Source organism: Ailuropoda melanoleuca, chromosome 11, assembly GCF_002007445.2.
Source record: "Ailuropoda melanoleuca isolate Jingjing chromosome 11, ASM200744v2, whole genome shotgun sequence".
NCBI lineage: Eukaryota > Metazoa > Chordata > Mammalia > Carnivora > Ursidae > Ailuropoda > Ailuropoda melanoleuca.
The window spans coordinates 89,731,008-89,750,573 of NC_048228.1; the positions used below are offsets into that span (position 1 = coordinate 89,731,008).

At 38.8% G+C, this 19,566-nt stretch overlaps 1 protein-coding gene across 5 annotated transcripts in view; it reads right to left on the reverse strand.

The window, feature by feature from the left end:
• TBC1D19 (TBC1 domain family member 19) overlaps positions 1-19,566 on the reverse strand; it is a 153,770-nt gene that overhangs the window by 20,650 nt on the left and 113,554 nt on the right. For all 5 annotated transcript variants that reach the window (XM_011231146.3, XM_011231144.3, XM_002924299.4 and 2 more), the window contains 2 exons: positions 10,067-10,151; positions 7,896-7,940 (listed from right to left, as the gene is read on the reverse strand). In XM_011231146.3, the coding sequence (XP_011229448.1) occupies positions 7,896-7,940; positions 10,067-10,151 (130 nt within the window). The remainder of the gene's footprint in view (positions 1-7,895; positions 7,941-10,066; positions 10,152-19,566) is intronic.

Sequence of the window (19,566 nt, forward strand, 5' to 3'; positions counted from 1 at the left end):
GCCAGTTTTCCAAAATCCTTTCCTTTGCCTCTCATCACTTCAGCCTTTCAAGGGTCAAGTTTCATTCACGTGGCCATCATCCAAGAGTGTACTTCTAAGAGGTGTCGGGATGCTTGGGACACCACCCCTTCTCTGGCCTTAGAGTTCTGCAAGTCTGCCATAACTGATTATTTTAAGGTACTAGGCTTCCTTTGTCTATCTAAAGAAAGTCTAAAATATGAACTGCCTGTCCCATTCAATAGGAGTAACTTTATAAAGTCATGGTTTCATGGGTCTTTGACATAGCTCAGAGTGGTAAGCATGGTTAACAAAAATAAATCTTGAACTAGATAAGATATAAATAGTAAATATGACTCAGAAAATATACTGAATATTAACATGCTTTGCACTTACTAAATATTTTCCCTCCATTTCCTCACTGTCTCTGTTAATACTTAGCATTTATAGTTGTATCACAGCTCTCACATCTGACTCACTTTAACATCATTCCAAAGTTTTACACTCCTTCATTTGGGATTACTTAGTATATTGTATTTAATTCATTTGTGGAAATAATCATTTCCTTTGGTTACTCTCATTCTACATGTAGCCTACAGGTAAGAGTAGGCATTAGGACAACGGTTACATTGTTTTCTAGCTATTTCTGTTATCTTTCTGAATTAGAACTTCAGAATATGACTTTGTTACTTTATTTCAGTAATTAAAATTTCCCAAATACTGGACTACAACCATATTTAAAGATCAATCTAAAAATCATACTTTAAATACAATTTTCATTAGGCTTTTAATTTATGTCTAAAGTTACACATCAAATAAATTTTGGATTATGAGATGTTTTTAATTTACTTAGTTAATAAAGATGATAAAGTACATTGCTATTTATCGACTTGACACTTGTAAGAGGATTTAAAAAGACATATTTTCGGGGCACCTGGGTGGCACAGCGGTTAAGCATCTGCCTTCGGCTCAGGGCGTGATCCCGGCGTTACGGGATCGAGCCCCACATCAGGCTCCTCTGCTATGAGCCTGCTTCTTCCTCTCCCACTCCCCCTGCTTGTGTTCCCTCTCTCGCTGGCTGTCTCTATCTCTGTCAAATAAATAAATAAAATCTTTAAAAAAAAAAAAAGACATATTTTCACTACGTCTTCCAAGAGCCTTTCCTAATCTTTGTTGTGAGGGGCTGTCCTGTTTACTAGAATGTTTAACGGCATCCCTGGCCTCTACTCATGAGATACTGGTAAAACCCTTCTCCCCCTGGCTCTGACAATCAAAAGTGTCCACAGACATTGGCAAATGTTTCCTGGGGGATGGGGGGTGGGGCATGGCGGGTGGGGCATGGAATTGCCCTTGGTTGATAACCACTGATCGAAAGTCCTGAAACTCCTCTGGCTAATGTTCACTAGCAACTAGTTATTTTCTCTTTTCTTGTAGGAAACAAATGATATTAGCAAATTGTGGTGTTTGTTTATTGAAGTCTCAGTCAGGTCTATGTGCATTTCTCCTGTAAGTCTTGTCCCCTTGTTTCTATTTTTGTTCCTCTATATTCTTCTATATTCACTCCCTCATTCATTTGCTCTCTCGTTCAGTGTTTACTGAGCAGTGACTTTATGCTATGCATGATTCTTGATGTTAGATATATTGATCATCAAAAAGTCCTTGTTCTCTTGGAGCTTACATTAGAGTGACACTTTTACTCCACACAGTAGTAAGGATGACCTCTGAAGTGGAGAAGATATGTCACTGAGAAGAGTAAAGTAGGGAACTCCAAAACTCCGTCCCTCTCCTCAAGTGATGGCTAGAACTGTTAGATCAACTTTTTTGAGTTCTGGAATCTAATAATAATAATAAAAAAACACCTTACAGCCAAGGAAGTGCTTAATGAAAAAAAAAAGCTGCTGAATTTTGGACAGAGAGCATTGTGGTATTTAATTTCCCTGCCTACCATTGCCCATTGTCCAGTTTGGTGGCTGCTGTGAAGATAGAGCCATCCAAGTTCCTGGGGAAGCTTGCTGGTCCCAGATTGCACAATATGGATCTTGAATTGAAAAACTGTTGGCGGTGTGCTCTGTCCTGTCTAGTAGCTACCTGAGGGCTGGGCTGAAGTGGCCTACCCACTATCAAAAGTGTTTTAATGCAAATACACTCATTGCAGCTCCCTGGGGCCACAAGGATGACAGATGAGGCAAGCCGTAGACAGACTGACAAACCTGGGAAGGAAGAGGCTGGGGAAGGATAACGACTTTGAAAAGCTCCTCTCTATTCAGGGGAATCTTGAAAAGACCTAAGGAGCACTTCAGCTTTCACTTCTGCCAGACTCCTGGGCTCCGTGCAGGCAGGAAGCGAAGGCTAGGGTAGAACTATAAATGGCCTGGCTGAGCCTTGAAGGAGTCCTCAATATAGAGCCAGCCCGAAAAGCCTGGGGTAATTTTTTTTTCTTTGGGTTTCAGATGTTCAAGGAAATCTCTGTCAAATTATCAGCTGACCACTAAGCTTATGGAACAGAGACTTCATGGGCACTCAATACAAAAAACACAATCCTGACAAAAGCACTTTAGAAAAGTCACTAAACGAGGAACTAGTGCACAACAAGCAACAACAACAAATTCTGGGGAGGGGAGAGGATCCGATTTCTAGTTACCACACTATAATATTCAAGATATCTAGTTATCAACAAAAAATTTACCAGGTGCACAAAGAAATGAGAAAGTACAACCCAATGGGATCAAGAGTACACCTGTCATGATGAGCCCTGAGTAACATATGGAGGTGTTGAATCACCGTATTGCACACCTGAACTAATATAACACTGTATGTTAACCAACTGGAATTAAAATTTAAAAAAGGATAGCTCATTCATAGGAAAACAAGGAATTAACAGAAACTGTCCCTGAGGAAGCCCAGACACTGGACTTAGTAGACAAAATTTTGATCAACTGTCTCCCTTTCCGACCTGATCCCTAAGTCTCCTACCTCACCTTGTACCAGATTATGTTTTGCTCATTGTCACCAGTCACACTGGCCATCTTGTTCTTCAAACCATCTGGTACGTTTTTTGTCTTCGGCACTTAAACATCAAACATGCTATATATTCCCTCTGGAATGCTCTTCTCCTCCCTCTTTGCATAGCTCACTGCCTATTCTGGTCTCTGTTCCTATTCTACCTCCTCAGAAGTACTCTTCCTGATCACCTGACCTAAAATAGCCATGTCCCCTCAACTATCAATTTCTGCTCCCTGTCGTTGTTCGTGTCCTCACTCTCTGAAATTATGAGCTATTTATTTACTTGTTTATGTTTATCTCCCTCACTAGAAAGCTCCTTGACAGCAGGTACTTTGGGTTATTACCACAAATCACCCACCTAGACTAGAAGAGGGAGCCAGAGCAGGACTGATGTATTAAATGAATAAATAAAGACAAGTGATATAAAGTGAACGAAAAATAAAAACAAGAAAAGCTTATATAATTCTTGTGAAGAGTCTCCTCAGCTCAGAAATTTTGCCTACCTGTTGTTTAGTGAATATACTACAGAAAGCCTGTCCACTAACAAGGCCTCAAATGAGGTGAGAAGGTTATGTCCAATGCCACAATGGCCTGTCATGTCAATCCTAGGAAAGGTGATACAGGGAGGGAGGTGCCCCTGTGTAAGCACCTGCCTGGTCAGGGATGGAGAGTGTGTCAGTGAGCTGTAGGCCAGCTTCTCTGTGTGGGTCCCTGAGACCAAGAAAGCCAGGTCAGTTCCAGTGGCGGTGGTGGTAGAGATGTCCCTAAGATTTTATTTTATTTTTTTTATTTTTTAGATTTTATTTATTTATTATTTGAAAGAGAGAACATGTAGGGAGGAGAGACAGAGTGAGGGGGAGAAGCAGGCTCTGTGCTGAGCAGGGAGCCCAACGTGCGGCTCGTTCCCAGGACCCCGAGATCAAGACCTGAGCCAAAGGCAGGCACTTAACCAACTGAGACACCCAGGGGCCCTAGAGGTGTCCTTAAGATTTTAAAGTAATCCTTTCTTTGGCAGAAGTGAGTGAGTAATATAAAATGTTGCTTTGTATTGCCTTGAGTAAAGAAAAGGGACAGCACACTGACTAATCTTTGTCTCTTCCTATTCTGGAACTTCAGACTCATTGCCCAGAGAGGAGAGTTCTCTCTGATTCTGGTAACATTCTAAAATAACCCGAAAGAAGAAATTATTCTGAAGAATTAAGTTTATGAACAGCTGTAGGTTTATCCCATTTAGCAATAAACTATTTTTATTCTGAATGAAAATCTTTCTAGAACCTATTATACACATCTACTTTTTCAATATATTAGCCCCTTCCTTTTCTTCTAAAAGACACTCTAGCGTACACAGTAACATTTCCCAAGGCAACAGGACACGGTGATTGAGAACACTGAAGTCAAAGAGCTTCGGGTTCAAAGCCTGGCCTTGACACTCACCAGCTGGGCAAGCTGACCCGCTGTGCTTCAGCTGCCTTATCAATAAATAGGGATAATACTAACACCTGCCTCGGAAGGTAGCTGCCTTGTATGGATTAAATGAATGAACACCTGGTACACAGTGCTGCTTGGAAACCATTAGCTGCCGCCCCGTGGCTACCGTTACATTACTACAGCAATATTTTTCCTTGGTGCCCCGAGTTCCTAACCAAAGTTTAAATTATGATAGTATGCTACAACCCAGTGAGACCTTTTAAAAAGCTTTTATGTAAAATGGTCCCAGCTGATTTTCTGGAGTGTTCTTATGTGCTGGTTTCTAGTTTTTCTATTTTCCTTTGTGAAGCCTCTGATTTTCATTTCTACTGTTATGAGTCATGTTTCCTATTTCTATCGGCCCCTTTCCATGCTTCCAGTTTTGTAGGGGGCCATAAACACTGGTAAACCAAGCTTGTTAGACATGTGTGTTAAGTAAAAGCTAATATGTTCTTTTTTTTTTTTTTAAAGATTTATTTATTTGAGAGAGAGAGAGCATGCAAACGTGAGTGAGTGAGGAGAGGGACAGAGGAAGAGGGAGAGGGAGACAAACCCCAGCAGATTCGTCCTTGAGCTCAGAGCCCGATGCAGGGCTTGATCTCACAACCCTGAGATGATGACCTGAGCTGAAACCAAGAGTTGGGACACTTAACTGACTAGGCTAATATGTTCTAAACTAAGTTGAAAAAGCTCTCCTAGGAATGGAGAGAAGAGGAACTTGACTCCATGGACACCTCTTTGGGTTCTTCAGAGGTATTTTCCCTTTGATTTCCTGATTCTTGGATAAACATAAAAAGTTATCTGAAAATTAGGTTTCTGAGGAGGCAGAGGTATAATATAAAAAACATTAAAATTAAAAGTCCTCTAATTTAGTTCAAATAAATACTCATTAAACTCCTATGACGACTAGATGCTAGAGGGACAAAAATGAATATGGCCTTACACCTCAAGGAGCTTGCAACCTAGGCGGGAAGATAAAGCATAAACAAATAATGTCAAGACAATATAATAAGAGATATAAAGATTTTCACACTGGATATTATGGGAGCCTAAAGAAAGGGTCCTTAACCTAACCCGGGGATGTGGGGAAAGCTTCCTGAAAAGGATCCTGCCTGAGGCGAGCCCTAGAGCAGGTGAAGAAAGGCTTCTCCACACAGGAGAACAGGGAGGTAATGACGCAGGAAGCAGCACCGTGCTCTGAGAGAGTACGAGGGGTGCGTGTGCATGCGCGTCTGTGTCTGTGTGTGCGTGAGCATGCGTGTAGCTAATCATTTGATATCGCTGTGATAAAAGTGAGAGAAGAAAGGGGAGATACAAAGTCAGGAGTCAGACTGAGTAGAGGCCTGAGTCAAAAGAGGTCTTTGAACGCCAGGCCGAGAGGCTTGGATATTATTTGGGAAGAGATGGGAAGCCATTAAGAAAACCTTAAGGAGAAAAATGGCAATTTTTAGATTTTCCTTTTAGATGTAAAACTCAGATAGCACTGTGAAAAATAAAGCAAAGCTAGAAAAGGCTGGAAAAAGGGAGACCAGTCAGGTGTCTCTTACAATTAATAAGCTAGAGATGGTAAAGCCTGGCTGAGGACAAGGCAGCAGATATGGTGAGGAAGAGAGGAAGGAGAGGTCCCAGGTGCCTTTTAAAGATAAAGATAAAGATAAAACTGGATGGTCCTGGTGAGTTATTCGATGAGGGGGATGTTAGACTGAGCCGAGTCAAGGATGACTACTGGGCTTTAGGCCTTGAATGACTGGTTTGATGAGAGTACAATAACGCAGTTTTTGTTTTGTTCTTAGTTTCATCTTGTTTTTGTTTTTGTTTTGAATAGTGGGTATAGGAAGATAAATGAATGGGTTCACACTGAGATATGTTAAGCCTGAGTTAATTATTATAGAGGTCAGAATAGAAGATGTAAATTTTAGAGTAACGAACAAATAGAACCAAGAACACAGGTAAAAAAGCCGAGGGTTTTTCGGGGTAGTGTGAGCTTTTAATGTTAATTCATATTAAGCTCTTAAGTCAAGTTAAGCAGACCCGGCATTGGCAGTGTAGCCATACATTTCTGATATTAGTAAAAACAAAATTGGCAACTTGAAATTAAATCATGCCAAGGTTTTGATACACTTGTCTTAAGATATTAATGACACACTTCAAAAACACTGATAAGAAGCGTCTAGATTCTCAGATGTTTGTTGTGTGAGTTTTGTTTAGTTGTGTGTATTTTTTTTTCAGTGAATGTCTGGCACATCGCAATCCTCAAACATGTGGTTATCTTTGTTGTATTGGCATACTCAGTGACTTGCACATTCAGCGGTAGTGTCTAAGTTTTATCAATAAGCAAGCGATATTTTCAGTTAATAAATAAGGTTTCAAAAATCACATAAGAATGGATTTAAACTTGCTGAATGTAAAGATTGAACTTCAAGTCACTGTAGCTTTAGTTATTGCTTATCGTATTAGTTTACATGCTAGCACTGCATGTGCTGTGAATATTCTGATTTTATTAAAATGAAAAGTTGAACTGCAAAAAAAAAAAAGAAGAGCAGCAGAACCGGCATGGGGTGGGCCGTGGGAGAACACCAGCACCTCAAGAGGGGCAGAGGAGGGTGGCCAGTGGAAGAACCTGAGAGGTCACACTGACAGGTGTATGGAGAGAACAGTGCCATGAATGCCAGTATGACCTTCACATGGGGAGGTTGACAAAGAAAGTGAAAAACACCAGGAGCAGCTGCATTTTTTGAGCACTGGCTACATATCAGTCACGGTGCCCTTTTTATAGATTGTGTCTCATTTAATCCACGTGCTACAGATGATGCATCCGAGCTCAGCAAAGTCATGTGACTTACCCAAGGTCATAGGGTGAGCCGGCAGAACTGGGATCTGAACCCATGTCTGCTGGAGTAGAAAGCCCATGTTCTTAGCTCTCCTGGGGTGCAGTAGGATGGCTCAGTTGGTTAAGCATCTGTCTTCAGCTCAGGTCATGATCCTGGAGCGCTGGGATCAAGCCCTACATTGGGCTCCCTGATCAGCAGGGAGTCTGCTTCTCCCTCTCCTGCTCCCCACCCCCTGCGTGCTCTCTCTTCTGTCAAATAAATAAATAAAGTCTTAAAAAAAAAAAAAAAAGGAAGGCCCTGGATAGACCCAGTCAGTGTCCTGCAGAGGGAAGTGAAGCACCCTAGACCTAAGTCCGCACAGCTTTCTCATAGACGTCACTACTGGTTTTGAGGAAAGCCAGAGAGGGTGTGCATAGGTTAGCACAAACCTACCACAAACACGGGAAAGTTCACTAAAATAGGTATTCTATAGAAGGTTTACTTTAGATAGTAATAATAATAAATTATTATCCATCTAAACACAGACAAGTTTACATTTGTCATAAAAGTTGTAATTTTCCTATTTCCCACTAGAGGAAGCAATAGTACTATTCTTACCATTCGGTGGATAAAAGACAGCATATTCTTCTAATCCTAGTTTTCCTGTAAGAAAAACCATAGAAGGTTTCAGTATGATTAAAATAAATCTATAAAAATTAACTAATTTTGTGGATGTATTCATAATGGAATTTAAAGAACTACTATAGTACAATATCTTTTGACTTCATTTCAGGATATGGAATTGAAAATCTACCAGCTAATCTTTTGATATCAGCAAATCCTTTCCTCAAAGTCAGTAATATAAACTTAAGTATGAGCAACTGATACAAAGTAATTAAAAGAACAAACCCTTTCAACTTCCTTAAGCACTTAAGAAGAGAAGCATCTATTTAGAAGCATAGACTTGTTTTGTTAACTATAAATAATTCTAATCTATTCATTAAATTAAGTCCTAAACTTTGCAATGCCTCATTAGTTTACGCTCCTCTGGAATGTGCTGAAGTTAAAAATTAAATGTCTTAAACCATATAATGGTAATATTTTTCTGAATTCTAAAACAATTCATGTGGTCCAAGAATGAGGTTAAATATTGGAAATCAGAATTGTTTCAGAAAATTAAAGTAATTTCACCATAATCAAATGTTTAAAGTAGTTTTAAAAAATAGCTTTCCCTCAACTCTTAAGGTTCTGAGTGTTTTCCTGCCTTCCACTGAATATCTTTAGGTAGCTTTTATCTTGACAGTTTTTTTCTAATACTTTGAGTCTATTGAAAAGTCTCATGCATTCTTTCACTTGGTTTTAAGGTAAGTTTTTAATGAAATTTTTTTGTTGTTTCTGTTGAGAGTGGTGGCAGAGAGAAGACAAAGAATAAGGAGCATGAGCAATTTAGGTTAGGGTGGAGATAACAAGGACTGAGCTTGTGAGTAAGGAAAGAATAGAATAATGAAAAGTGAGAGAAAGAGAGAGGGAGAGAGATATGGGTGGTACAAGTACCAGCTGGGTAGTAAATATGGGGCTAGGTGAAAACCCTTGTAAATTTCTAAGTGATGAGACTGGGGGCATCTCTTCCATTGGTGTGACTCTGGCGGACTTGTGGATGAAGACTGGTCACCAGAAAGACCAAGTCATGATTAGAACCTTGGAATTTTCAGCCCCATCTGCCATTTTCCACAGAGGGGGACAGGTGCTGGAAATGAGGTTAATAACTGATCATGCCTACTCGAGGAAGCCTCCATAAAATTCCAGTAGTAAGGTGTTCAGAGAGGTTCCGGGTAGGCAGACACATCAGCACTGGGAGGATGACACCCCACAACTCCATGGGGGCAGAAGCTCCTATGCTCAGGATTCTCCCAGATCTCGCCCTATGTATGTCTTCATCTGACCATTCATCTGTAACCTTTATCATGTCCTTTAACAAACTGGCAAAGGTACATGTTTCCCTGGGTTCTGTGAGCTGCTCTAGCAAATTAATTGAATCCAAAAAGCAGGTTGTTTGACCCCCCCAATCTATAGCCTGTTGGTCAGAAGTACAGCGGGTAACATAGGCCTATCCTAGGGCAGGGGTTGTAGTAATCAGGCAGAAAGACTTGGGAGCTACAGGAGAGACAGTTTCTTTCTTTATGGGAACAGCAGGGCAATCATACACAATGGGGTTATAAGCTTTCAGTGCTGGGTGTTCACCACTTAATAAAAAGGAGAAACTGGGAAAGGCTTCCAGCTGAAATTAGATCTGTTGTCAGGTGATAGCAGGATATTGAAATAGCAATATCTTGTAGGCAGCTAGTGATAAAGAAGAGAAGAAAGCCCTAAAATAGAAATCAGAGAGCTAATAGCATATAAATTACATCAAATTTTAAGTGTGGTAGACCATTTTGAAGGAAGGAATAGAAAAGAAGTAGAAAAAGCAAATTTGTGTGATAAACTCATAACTAGGAGGGAAAATAAAAGTCAACAGATATGACAAAAATGGCAACGGAGGAGAGAGTAAACAGGAAAGATAAAGGAGGTAACTCTAAGTGCTGCTTCTGGGAACCACTGGTCTGTGATTGTGACGAGTTGCTCGGGCCCTGATTTCAGTAGGAGTAGAAAGTATGGTTACGATAATCTGAGAGAAATCTTATTAAGTGCTTTACAATAAAAAATTTAACAACACCAACAAATGCTGTAAAATATAACAGTCTTGGTATGATTTTGTAAAGAATACTCCCTTTATGTAACTAAAATTTTACCTCTTATGTATGATTTCGGTGGTGAAGCACTGTTGTACGCAAAATGACCCAACACAGATGGATCCCGGGAAAAACAAAGTAATACCTGGGTACAACAGTGGAAGAAACAAACAATTAAGCACTGTTTTATAACAGGTAGCTCATCGCTGTTTCCCTCTGGGGAGGCATGGAGGTACATCTTTCTGCTTCAGTGTGGTGCCTGGAGATGGGAGGAGTGCCCTCTATTGGTACACCTAAGCTAAGCGTTACAGTGGACGCCAAGTGGGATTTTTCCCCTGAAGATTTCTGTTAGCCACATAAACGTTGAACAGCAGCAGATAACGTAAGTTACTAACTACCAGTTGATTCTTTTATTGTTTTGTATCTGGAAAAGAGAAACAGCTGGGAGAAATTTAACCCAGTGACAAACGTATAGCGGGGACCCTAGTTAACTACAGGGGCACAGAGTAGCTTGGGAAGTGCAGGAAACTGGACCTGGAGTCTTTGCTGGAATGCAGCCGCAGGCAGTTGGGCATGTCAGGGTGGGAGGGAAGGCCACTTATGGCATCTAGAAGGGAAGGCAGCTGGAGAACAAGCGGAGCTGGTTTTCCTGCCCAGCAGGTGGAGTGTGGAGTCTGCCTGGAGATGAAAATAGGAAGGACAGAAAGTGAGAATCAAGGATGTCCTTAGGAGGAACTGGGTTGCTGACACCAGCTTGGAACTTGCAGGCAGGAGGTCGATCCCAAGGTGATCAGTGACAGGAAATCTGGGTCCTGGTATCGGAAGACCTAGGATTCAAAAGATGTTACTGAGAAAAGAGTTGGGAACGACGGGAAAAGGCAGAAGACCAGTTAACAGAATAGGGTCACAAGGTCAGGGTTGGACTAGCAGCAGGAGCCAATGGAGAAGCTGTGGGTCCAAGGCATAAGAAGGGGGACCAGCTTTAGAAAAAGAATAGATAAGGAGACTGAGCATCAGTGAAGCCCGATGGTAAAATGTGTACCAACCATTGCCACTGATTTATTTTTATTATATTTTGAAAGACTATACAAGCAATACATGGTTATGGTAAAAATTAGAAGTACAGATCACCAAAAAAGGCGACAAAATGCCCCTAAGCCCATCTGTGTTAACATTCTGATGTATATGCTTTCAGACTGCTCTTATACGTACATGCATTTTTCAAACAACAAAATTATATATGCTGTTCTATAATCTATTTTTTTTCTTAATAATATAAATATTCCCTGCCCACATTTTTTAATGTTGCAGAAAATGTGCCACTATATGGATAAACAATAGTTTATCTAACCTGTCTTTTGTTGAACACTTAATTATTTCCGCTTTCCCCCAGCTACAAACAATGCTGCAATAAACCGCCCTATAGCTAAATATTTATGTATGGCTTTATTTAAATTCCTAAAACTGGACTAGCTGTCTGGTCAAAGCAATGGGCATTTTAAATCTGAAACTTTTGATACACATTGCAAAATGTCCTCTAGATAGTTTGTTTTGGTTTTGTTTTTAATAAATACAGCAATAACATAGCGCACCTTTTCTATTATCCTCACCAAAACAGGTTATCAGCAGCTTATAAGTAAAATATAGCATTTTGCTTTAATTACTAATAAAGTTGAACCCTTTTCCATTTGCATTTCTTTTGCTATTTTCCAGCTCATCATCTTAGTCCATTTTAAAATTGATGTTTTTAAAATTATTTGTTTAAATTTTTTGTGTATGAAGGATTCTAACCTTTGGTCTAATAATATGTTACGAATCTCTTTCTCAAACGATTTGTTATTTTTGACACAGAGATGTTCTTAATTTATATACGCTGAAATCTACCAACACTTACTTTCAGGCTTAGAAAGCTCCTCCCCACATTTAAGATATTCACCTAGATTATGAACGTTTTTAGTGTTTTCACCAAATATTTCTGGTTCTTTCCCTTTGGGAACATATGTCAGCTTGTCTCTTCTGGCCACTTTGGGGTTAGGTGTGGTCATATGATTTGCTCTTTAGTCAATGAAGCAGATACGTGTCATTTGAAAATTTCTAAATGAAAGTTTCAAGAACCAAAGCAATAACCACGTTCCCTCTTTCCCTCTTCACAGCAACTATCAGTACTCCAGGCAGCAGTTACTCCATCAGCCTAGGCTCTCGAGTGAAGATGACACAGAGCTAGGTCCCATCCTATCAGATGGACATGACCATGAGCAAGAAACAAACCTGTGTTGTTTTAAGCCACTGAGATTTTGGATTTCTATGCTATCGCAGCATAATCTAGTGTATCCTGACTAAAACAGGAAATTTTGTCTAGTTTTTTTTTTAGTGGCTTAAAACTACAAAAATTTATTCTTTCACAGTCCTAGAGACCGCAAGTCTGAAATCAAGGTATTGGCAGGGCCATACTCCCACCAAAGCTTCTGGGGGAAAATCCTCCCTTGCCTCTTCCTTTCAGTTTCTGGTGTCTCTAGGTGTTCCTTGGCTTGAAATCTCTGCCTCTGAATTCACATGTTCTTCTCTTCTCTCTCCTCTAGGTCTCTCTCTCTCTTTTTTGTTGAAGTATAGTTGACATACAATGTTATATTAGTTTCAGGTGTACAACACGGTGATTTCACAATTCTGTACATTATGCAGTGCTCACCTCGGTAAGTGTAGTTACCTTCTATCATCATACAAAGTTATTATAATACTATTGACTATATTCCTTATGTTGTACTTTTCATCCCTATGACTTATTTATTTTATAACTGAAAGTTTGTGCCTCTTATTCACCTATTTTGCCCATCCTCCCACCTCTCTCCCGTCTGGCAACCACCAATTTGTTCTCTGTATTTATAACTCTGTTTCTATTCTTTGTTCATTCGTTTTGTTTTCTTAGATTTCACATATAAGTGAAATCATATGGTATTTGTCTTCCTCTGTCTGACTTGTTTCACTTAATATAATACCCTCTAGTTTCATTCATGTTGCTGCAGATGATAAGAGAGGTGAGTGGATAAAGGTGTGGTATATAATACAATGGAAATCTTGCTATTTGTCTAGCATTTCTGATAAATTCATTTTGTGATAAAATCATTAATGTGTCTGGAATTTATTTTGAAATGGCACTGCTGGAGTTCAAATTCTAGCTCCTTAGCTGTGTGACGTTGGGCAAGTTACTAGACTTCTTGGTGTTTCAGTTTCCTCACATGTTACATGCATACCATAATAATATCTACATCAAAGGCTATTGTGGGGATTAATATACATAAAGTGTGTAGGGGTGCCTGGGTGGCGCAGTGAGTTGAGTATCCGACTCTGATTTTGCCTCAGGTCGTGATCTCATAAGATCGAGCCCCGCGTAGGGGGAGTCTGCTTGAGAGTCTCTCTCCCTCTCTTTGCCCCTCCCGCTTGTGCTCCCTCTCTCTAAAGTAAATAATTAAATCTTAAAAAAAAGTGTGTAGAACAGCGCCTAGCACATGGTGAATATTATTAAAATGTTAGCTGCAATTACTACTACCACTACTATTACTTTAATTTTATTCTATATTCTGTATTCCCCCCCGCCCAGCATATTTAACTTAGGGTTTGTTTTTATTTATATGGCCTCAAGACTATCATATCTCTTCAAATTTAAATTTTGTTTATCCCCATTTCTGGAAAATTCTCAGCCATTATCTTTTTGAATGATGCTTTTACCCCATTCTCTATTCACTTCTACTTGACTTTTGTAGATGTAAGACTGACCTACACTTATTTGCCCTGCCATATTTCTTAATTACTTTTATTCTGTGCTCCATTCTGGATGACTTCTACAGATGTTATCTTTTTAAATCAGTTCACTAATTCTTTCCTTCTATTTCTACTATGCACCAGGCACTCCTCTAGGTGCTTGGTGTTTGGGAAACAACAAAAGGAACAGACAAACAAATAAACAAAAAACCTCTCTGTGGAGCTTAATTATGGTGGGGTTAATAAATAGCAAGCATTATACATAATTACATGATATGGTATTTTAGGTTGTAAGTGCTTTGGAAACACACAGTAAAGGGGAAATGGGAAAGGATCGTTGCCATTTAAAAGAGAGAGCTCAGAACCCTTACACTGTTGGTGGGAATGCAAGCTGGTGCAGCCGCTCTGGAAAACAGTATGGAGGTTCCCCAAAAAGTTGAAAATAGAACTACTCTATGACCCAGCAATTGCACTACTTGGTATTTACCCCAAAGATACAAATGTAGTGATCCAAAAGGGCACCTGCACCCCAATGTTCATAGCAGCAATGTCCATGATAGCCAAACTATTGAAAGAGCCCAGATGTCCATCAACAGATGAATGGCTATATATATATGATGGAATACTACTCAGCCATCAAAAAATGAAATCTTTTTTTTAATAATTTTTATTTTGTTAGTCACCATACAGTACATCCCCAGTTTTTTATGCAATGTTCCATGATTCATTTCAAAAAATGAAATCTTACCATCTGCAATGACGTGGATGGAACTAGAGGGTATTATGCTAAGTGAAATAAGTTAATCAGAGAAAGACAATTATATGATCTCACTGATAAGTGGAATTTAAGAAACAAAACTGAGGATCATAGGGGAAGAGAGGAAAAAATAAAACAAGACAAAAGCAGAGTGGGAGACAAATCATAAGAGACTCTTAATCATAGGAAAAAAACCGAGGGTTGCTGAAGGAGAGGGGAGTGGAGCGATGGGGTAACTGGGTGACGGACATTAAGGAGGGCATGTGATGTAAGGAGCACTGGGTATTACATAAGACTGATGAATCACAGGCCTGTACCTCTGAAACCAATAATACATTATAAATTAATTAATTGAATTTAAATTAAAAAATGTCTAAAGGTTAAAAAAAAAAAAGCCAAAAAACCAAAACCAAAACCAGAAACAGAGAGTGTTCAGGGTAGGCATCATTGAGAACATCTTTTTTTTTTTTTTAATGTTCAGTTAGCCAACATATAGTACACCATAAGTTTTTGTTGCAGTGTTCAATGATTCATTAGATGCATATAGATAATATCTAATCAAAGACTTGAACGGACTTGAGAAAGTTAACATATGGATATCCGGGGTAGAGCATTTCAGGCAGAAGAGTCAACAATCGAAAGGGTGCTAAGGCAGGACTATGCCTGACATGTTGGAGGAACAGCATGAATACAACTGTGGCTGGAGCAGATGAGTGGGAAGAGATGATATGTGAGAAAGGTAAAGTGAGGCTGAATTACTCAAGGCATGGCAGGCCATTGTCAGGATGCTGGCTTTCACTGGAAGTGAAATGGCGAGCCACTGCAAGGTTTTCAGCAGAGAAGTGTAATGATCTAACTTATATTTTATAAGGATCATCACTCTAGCCACTGTGAAGAAATTGGCCATGTGGATGGGGCAGGGGCAGAAGGATGGAGACCCTTTAGGAAACTACTGGTAACGGCTTGGACCAAGCTGGTAGCAGTGTGTGCTGTGCATTGGGATGTGTCACCCAGATTCTCTTTAGGAATAAAGGACTTGGCTGCTAGTAGTGGTGAAAGCAGGCAATTCTCAGCTGCCCTCAGCAGTCAGCTCCTTTCAGGGAATGCCTCTGCTGAAGAGAGCTATTTTGCTCAAAGATCATGCCCCTTTCCTGGAATGGCCCACATCCAATGACAACTGATACATGGCAAAAAGGTCTGAAATTCCTGCTCCCATCTCAGGACAGGTCCAAGGGTTTACCCCATCTTTAAAAGTCTCTGCAGCTTTAACTGAGGCTTCCATTTATACTGTATTGCAGGTAGACTTCTTCCTCTGCTCAACCCTGCTTCATTCACTGCCTTTCTACAGGCATTGATCGCAAGAGCGCTCCCTAGTTAATCTTTGGCATGCTAATCTCAATCTGAGTATGTTTCCCTAGGAACTCATCTTGCAACATAGTGGAAGGGGGAAAAAATGGTCAAATTCTAAATATAATGTCAGAAAAATAGGAATCAAGGATAATGCCAAGTGGAAGGATGTTTGATTTGAGTAAGTGGAATGACAGGGTTACCATTAACTGAAATAGGGAGAGTCGAACAATTTGGGGAGTGATTTCAGGGCTTCAGTTTTCAATGTACTACATTTCAGATACCTGCAAGATACCTAAATGAGGTATTGAATAGGCAATTGGAGATACCAGTCTGGAGTATGGGAGAGAAGTTTGGACTGAAGACATAAATTTAGAAGTTATCAACATATAGATGATAATGAAAGTCAAGATAGTTGAGCATGGTGAAATCAGCAAGTGAGTAGGTATTACTAGAGAAAAGATCAAGAACTGAGACCTGGGACACTTTAACATTAAGATATGAGGAAGAAGGGAAGCAACCAGTCCTGGAGATTGAGGAGTAACCAAAAGAGGTGAATTTCCTATGATGCTAATGAAGGGTCTTTAGGACCTCTCATTAGGATGGGTCCCTTTGAGTGCTGGGAATTGCTGGTGTGGTGTGCTCTAAGAAAGGAGGGGAAGTCAGGATGTGATCAGAAAACATTTCTATATATGCATTTCTAATAAACTGCCTAAGAAGATCTCAGAAAAAAGGGACCTGAACCTCTTATTGTTCTAATAATTTGTTATGATTTTCCCCCTTGTTCTAAACCATTATGCATGTGCTTATCTAATTATGATTTATTTGTAATATTATATTACTTTAGGTGCCCAAAATGCTAGACTTGCCTCTGGTGACCAATAAAATAAGAGAAGAACCAAAAAGAGTGTAGCATTTTAAAAGCCAAGTGAAGAAAGGGCACAACTGGTCAAATGCTGTTGAGAGATCAATTAAGAGGAGGACTGACCATTGGTCATTGGACTTAGTTATTGGGGACCTTCACAATAACTGTTTCAGCTCAAAAGGTAGAATACCATATACAATGTTCACTATCTGACTTCTTTTTATCTTAACAATGAATTTTAGAGATCCTTTCATAGCAGTACATATGAATATATTGCTGCTTCATACAGAGCTGCTCCATTTTAAGAGCTACAGTGTATTTCATTGGAAGTATATACCATAATTTATTTAATGGGTTAGTCCCCTATAAATGAACATTTAAGCAATTTTCAACTTTATGCTATTTCTGGCAATGCCAAAATAATCTGCTTTTTACTGTGTCATTTTCACACATATATGAATATCTCTGTAGGACAAATACATAGAAATAGAATTGTCTAGTCAAAGGATACATGCATTGAAAGCTGTGATGAATGTTTGGTTATGTATTCACATTCTTTGTTATCTTCTATCCAGCATTTCTTTATGTTTATAGTGTGAGTGAGCTCAGTCGCTTACGTTATCCAACTCTTTATTTTCCACTGTATATTCTAAATGATTACTTCTCATATTTAAAAGAGTAAATAATTTCAATATTTCATTTGGTAAACACACATTTAACTGAATTATTTTACTAGCTCTAATAGCTTTCCAATTAATTCCTTTGAATTTTTATGTATCTATACTTGATAATAATTTTATATTCTGTCTGATATCTGTAACTCTAAGTTATTTTTCTTATCTTTATTCATTGGCTAGAAATTCCAAAGTGATTCACGTTCTTTTTTTGCTTTAGTGGGAATATCTCTAGCATTTCAACCTTAAATAACATTAATTTATGTTAAGATGGCAAATGTTGTTTTCACATAAATATTATTTGTATGTCATGAAAAAATACTTCCATTCTTTTACATAGAGTGCAAAAAAGAAGCATGTTAGGTTGCAAAACAGTGTAAATATACTTAACACTACTAAACTGTACAGTTAGAAATGGTTAAGATAGTAAATTTCATGTTGTGCTTTTTACAAAAATTTAATAAATTGCTATTAAATACAGTTTCAAATATGTTTTGGGTATCTATTGACATAATCATATCTTTTTTTGTTGAGATATAATTGACTTATAGTAACATTATATTAGTTTCAGGTAGTAATAACGATCCAGTAATAATGACTCAATATCTGTATATATTGTGAAATGATCATAATTATATAATTTTTATTTTTAGACCTATAATTGTGATGAATATTTGCCAATATTTTGGTAAAATTATTAAGTTCTAAAAAATTCTAAATCCATAAAATTTTATCAAATCAGTAAATAATATTAATCTTTTCTCTTGCCAAACCTTCCCATACCACCATGGTAACTAAAATAATGCCCCCTCAGAGACATCCACATCTTAATCCCAGAACTTGTGGACATGCTATTTTACATGGGAATAGAAATTATGCAGATGTGATTAAGTTGAAGATCTTTAGAGGAAGGGATTATTTATTATTGTTTATTTTTAAGTGTTTTTTAAAAAGATTTTGTTTCTTTGAGAGAGAGAGAGAGGGAGGGAGAGCATGAGCAGGGGTGAGGTGTAAAGATAAAGGGAGAAACAGACCCCTGGCTAAGCAGGGAGCCCAACACGGTGATTGATCCCAGGATCCCAAGATCATAACCTGAGCCAAAGGCAGATGCTTAACTGACTGAGCAACCCAGGCACCCCTTCAGTTTTTGGTTTTGTTTTTTTTTTTAAGATTTATTTCTATTTATTTTGAGAGAGAGGGAGTGAGCGAGAGAGTGAGTGCAAGTGGGCCAGAGGGAGAGGAAGAGAGAGAATATCAAGCAGACTCTGTGCTGAGAGTGGAGCCCAATATGGGGCTCGATCCCACAACTCTGAGATCAGGACCTGAGCCGTAATCAAGAGACGGATGCTCAACTGACTGAGCCGCCCAGGTGTCTGAGAAAGGGATTATTTTAGATTATTTTGTTAGGTCCAACATAACCACAAGGATTCTTATAAATAAAAGAGAGACAGCAGGGTCAGAATCAGAGAAATTTGAAGATACTATCTGCTAGCTTTGAAGATGAATAAAGAGACCATGAGCCAAGGAATACAGGTATATTCTAAAAGCTGGAGAAAACGAAGGAATGTATTCTTCTTTAAAGCCTGTAAAAGGAACACATCTCTGACAACACCTTGATTTTAGATCACTAAAACTCCTTTCAGACCTCTGATCTTCAGAACGGTAAGAATACTTGCTTTAAGCCACTAAATTTGTGGTAATTTATTATAGCGGTAATAAACTAATACAATTAATATAACTAATAAAGTAACATAGCTAATATAATAATAAACTAATACAACCAATAAAAAATTAATATAATTAAAGTAAAATAATGCAAAAGGAAAATATACTTACAAATATCTTTCCAGCATTGACTGTAAAGAAAACAATTTCTAAAGAAATGTTTGTATTAACTCTCCCTTAGCAGGCTGGTGGGAGCATACTAATGTTAGGAAGAGATCTGTGCTTAAATATCTACTCCTTGAGTCTCTCTTGCCCTCGAGAAGACAAGATATCTGAGACCGCTCTAGAGAGAATACTGGTGACTGTAAGGTGATAATGCCAGAGGTGGTACAGCAGACATTATGCTCTGATGTGCCACCCTAGCGTACGAGCAAAGATCTGCCAACTTCCATTCTAACCTGGGTTGTTTTAGCTTCTGAGATTCCAAATTTGTATC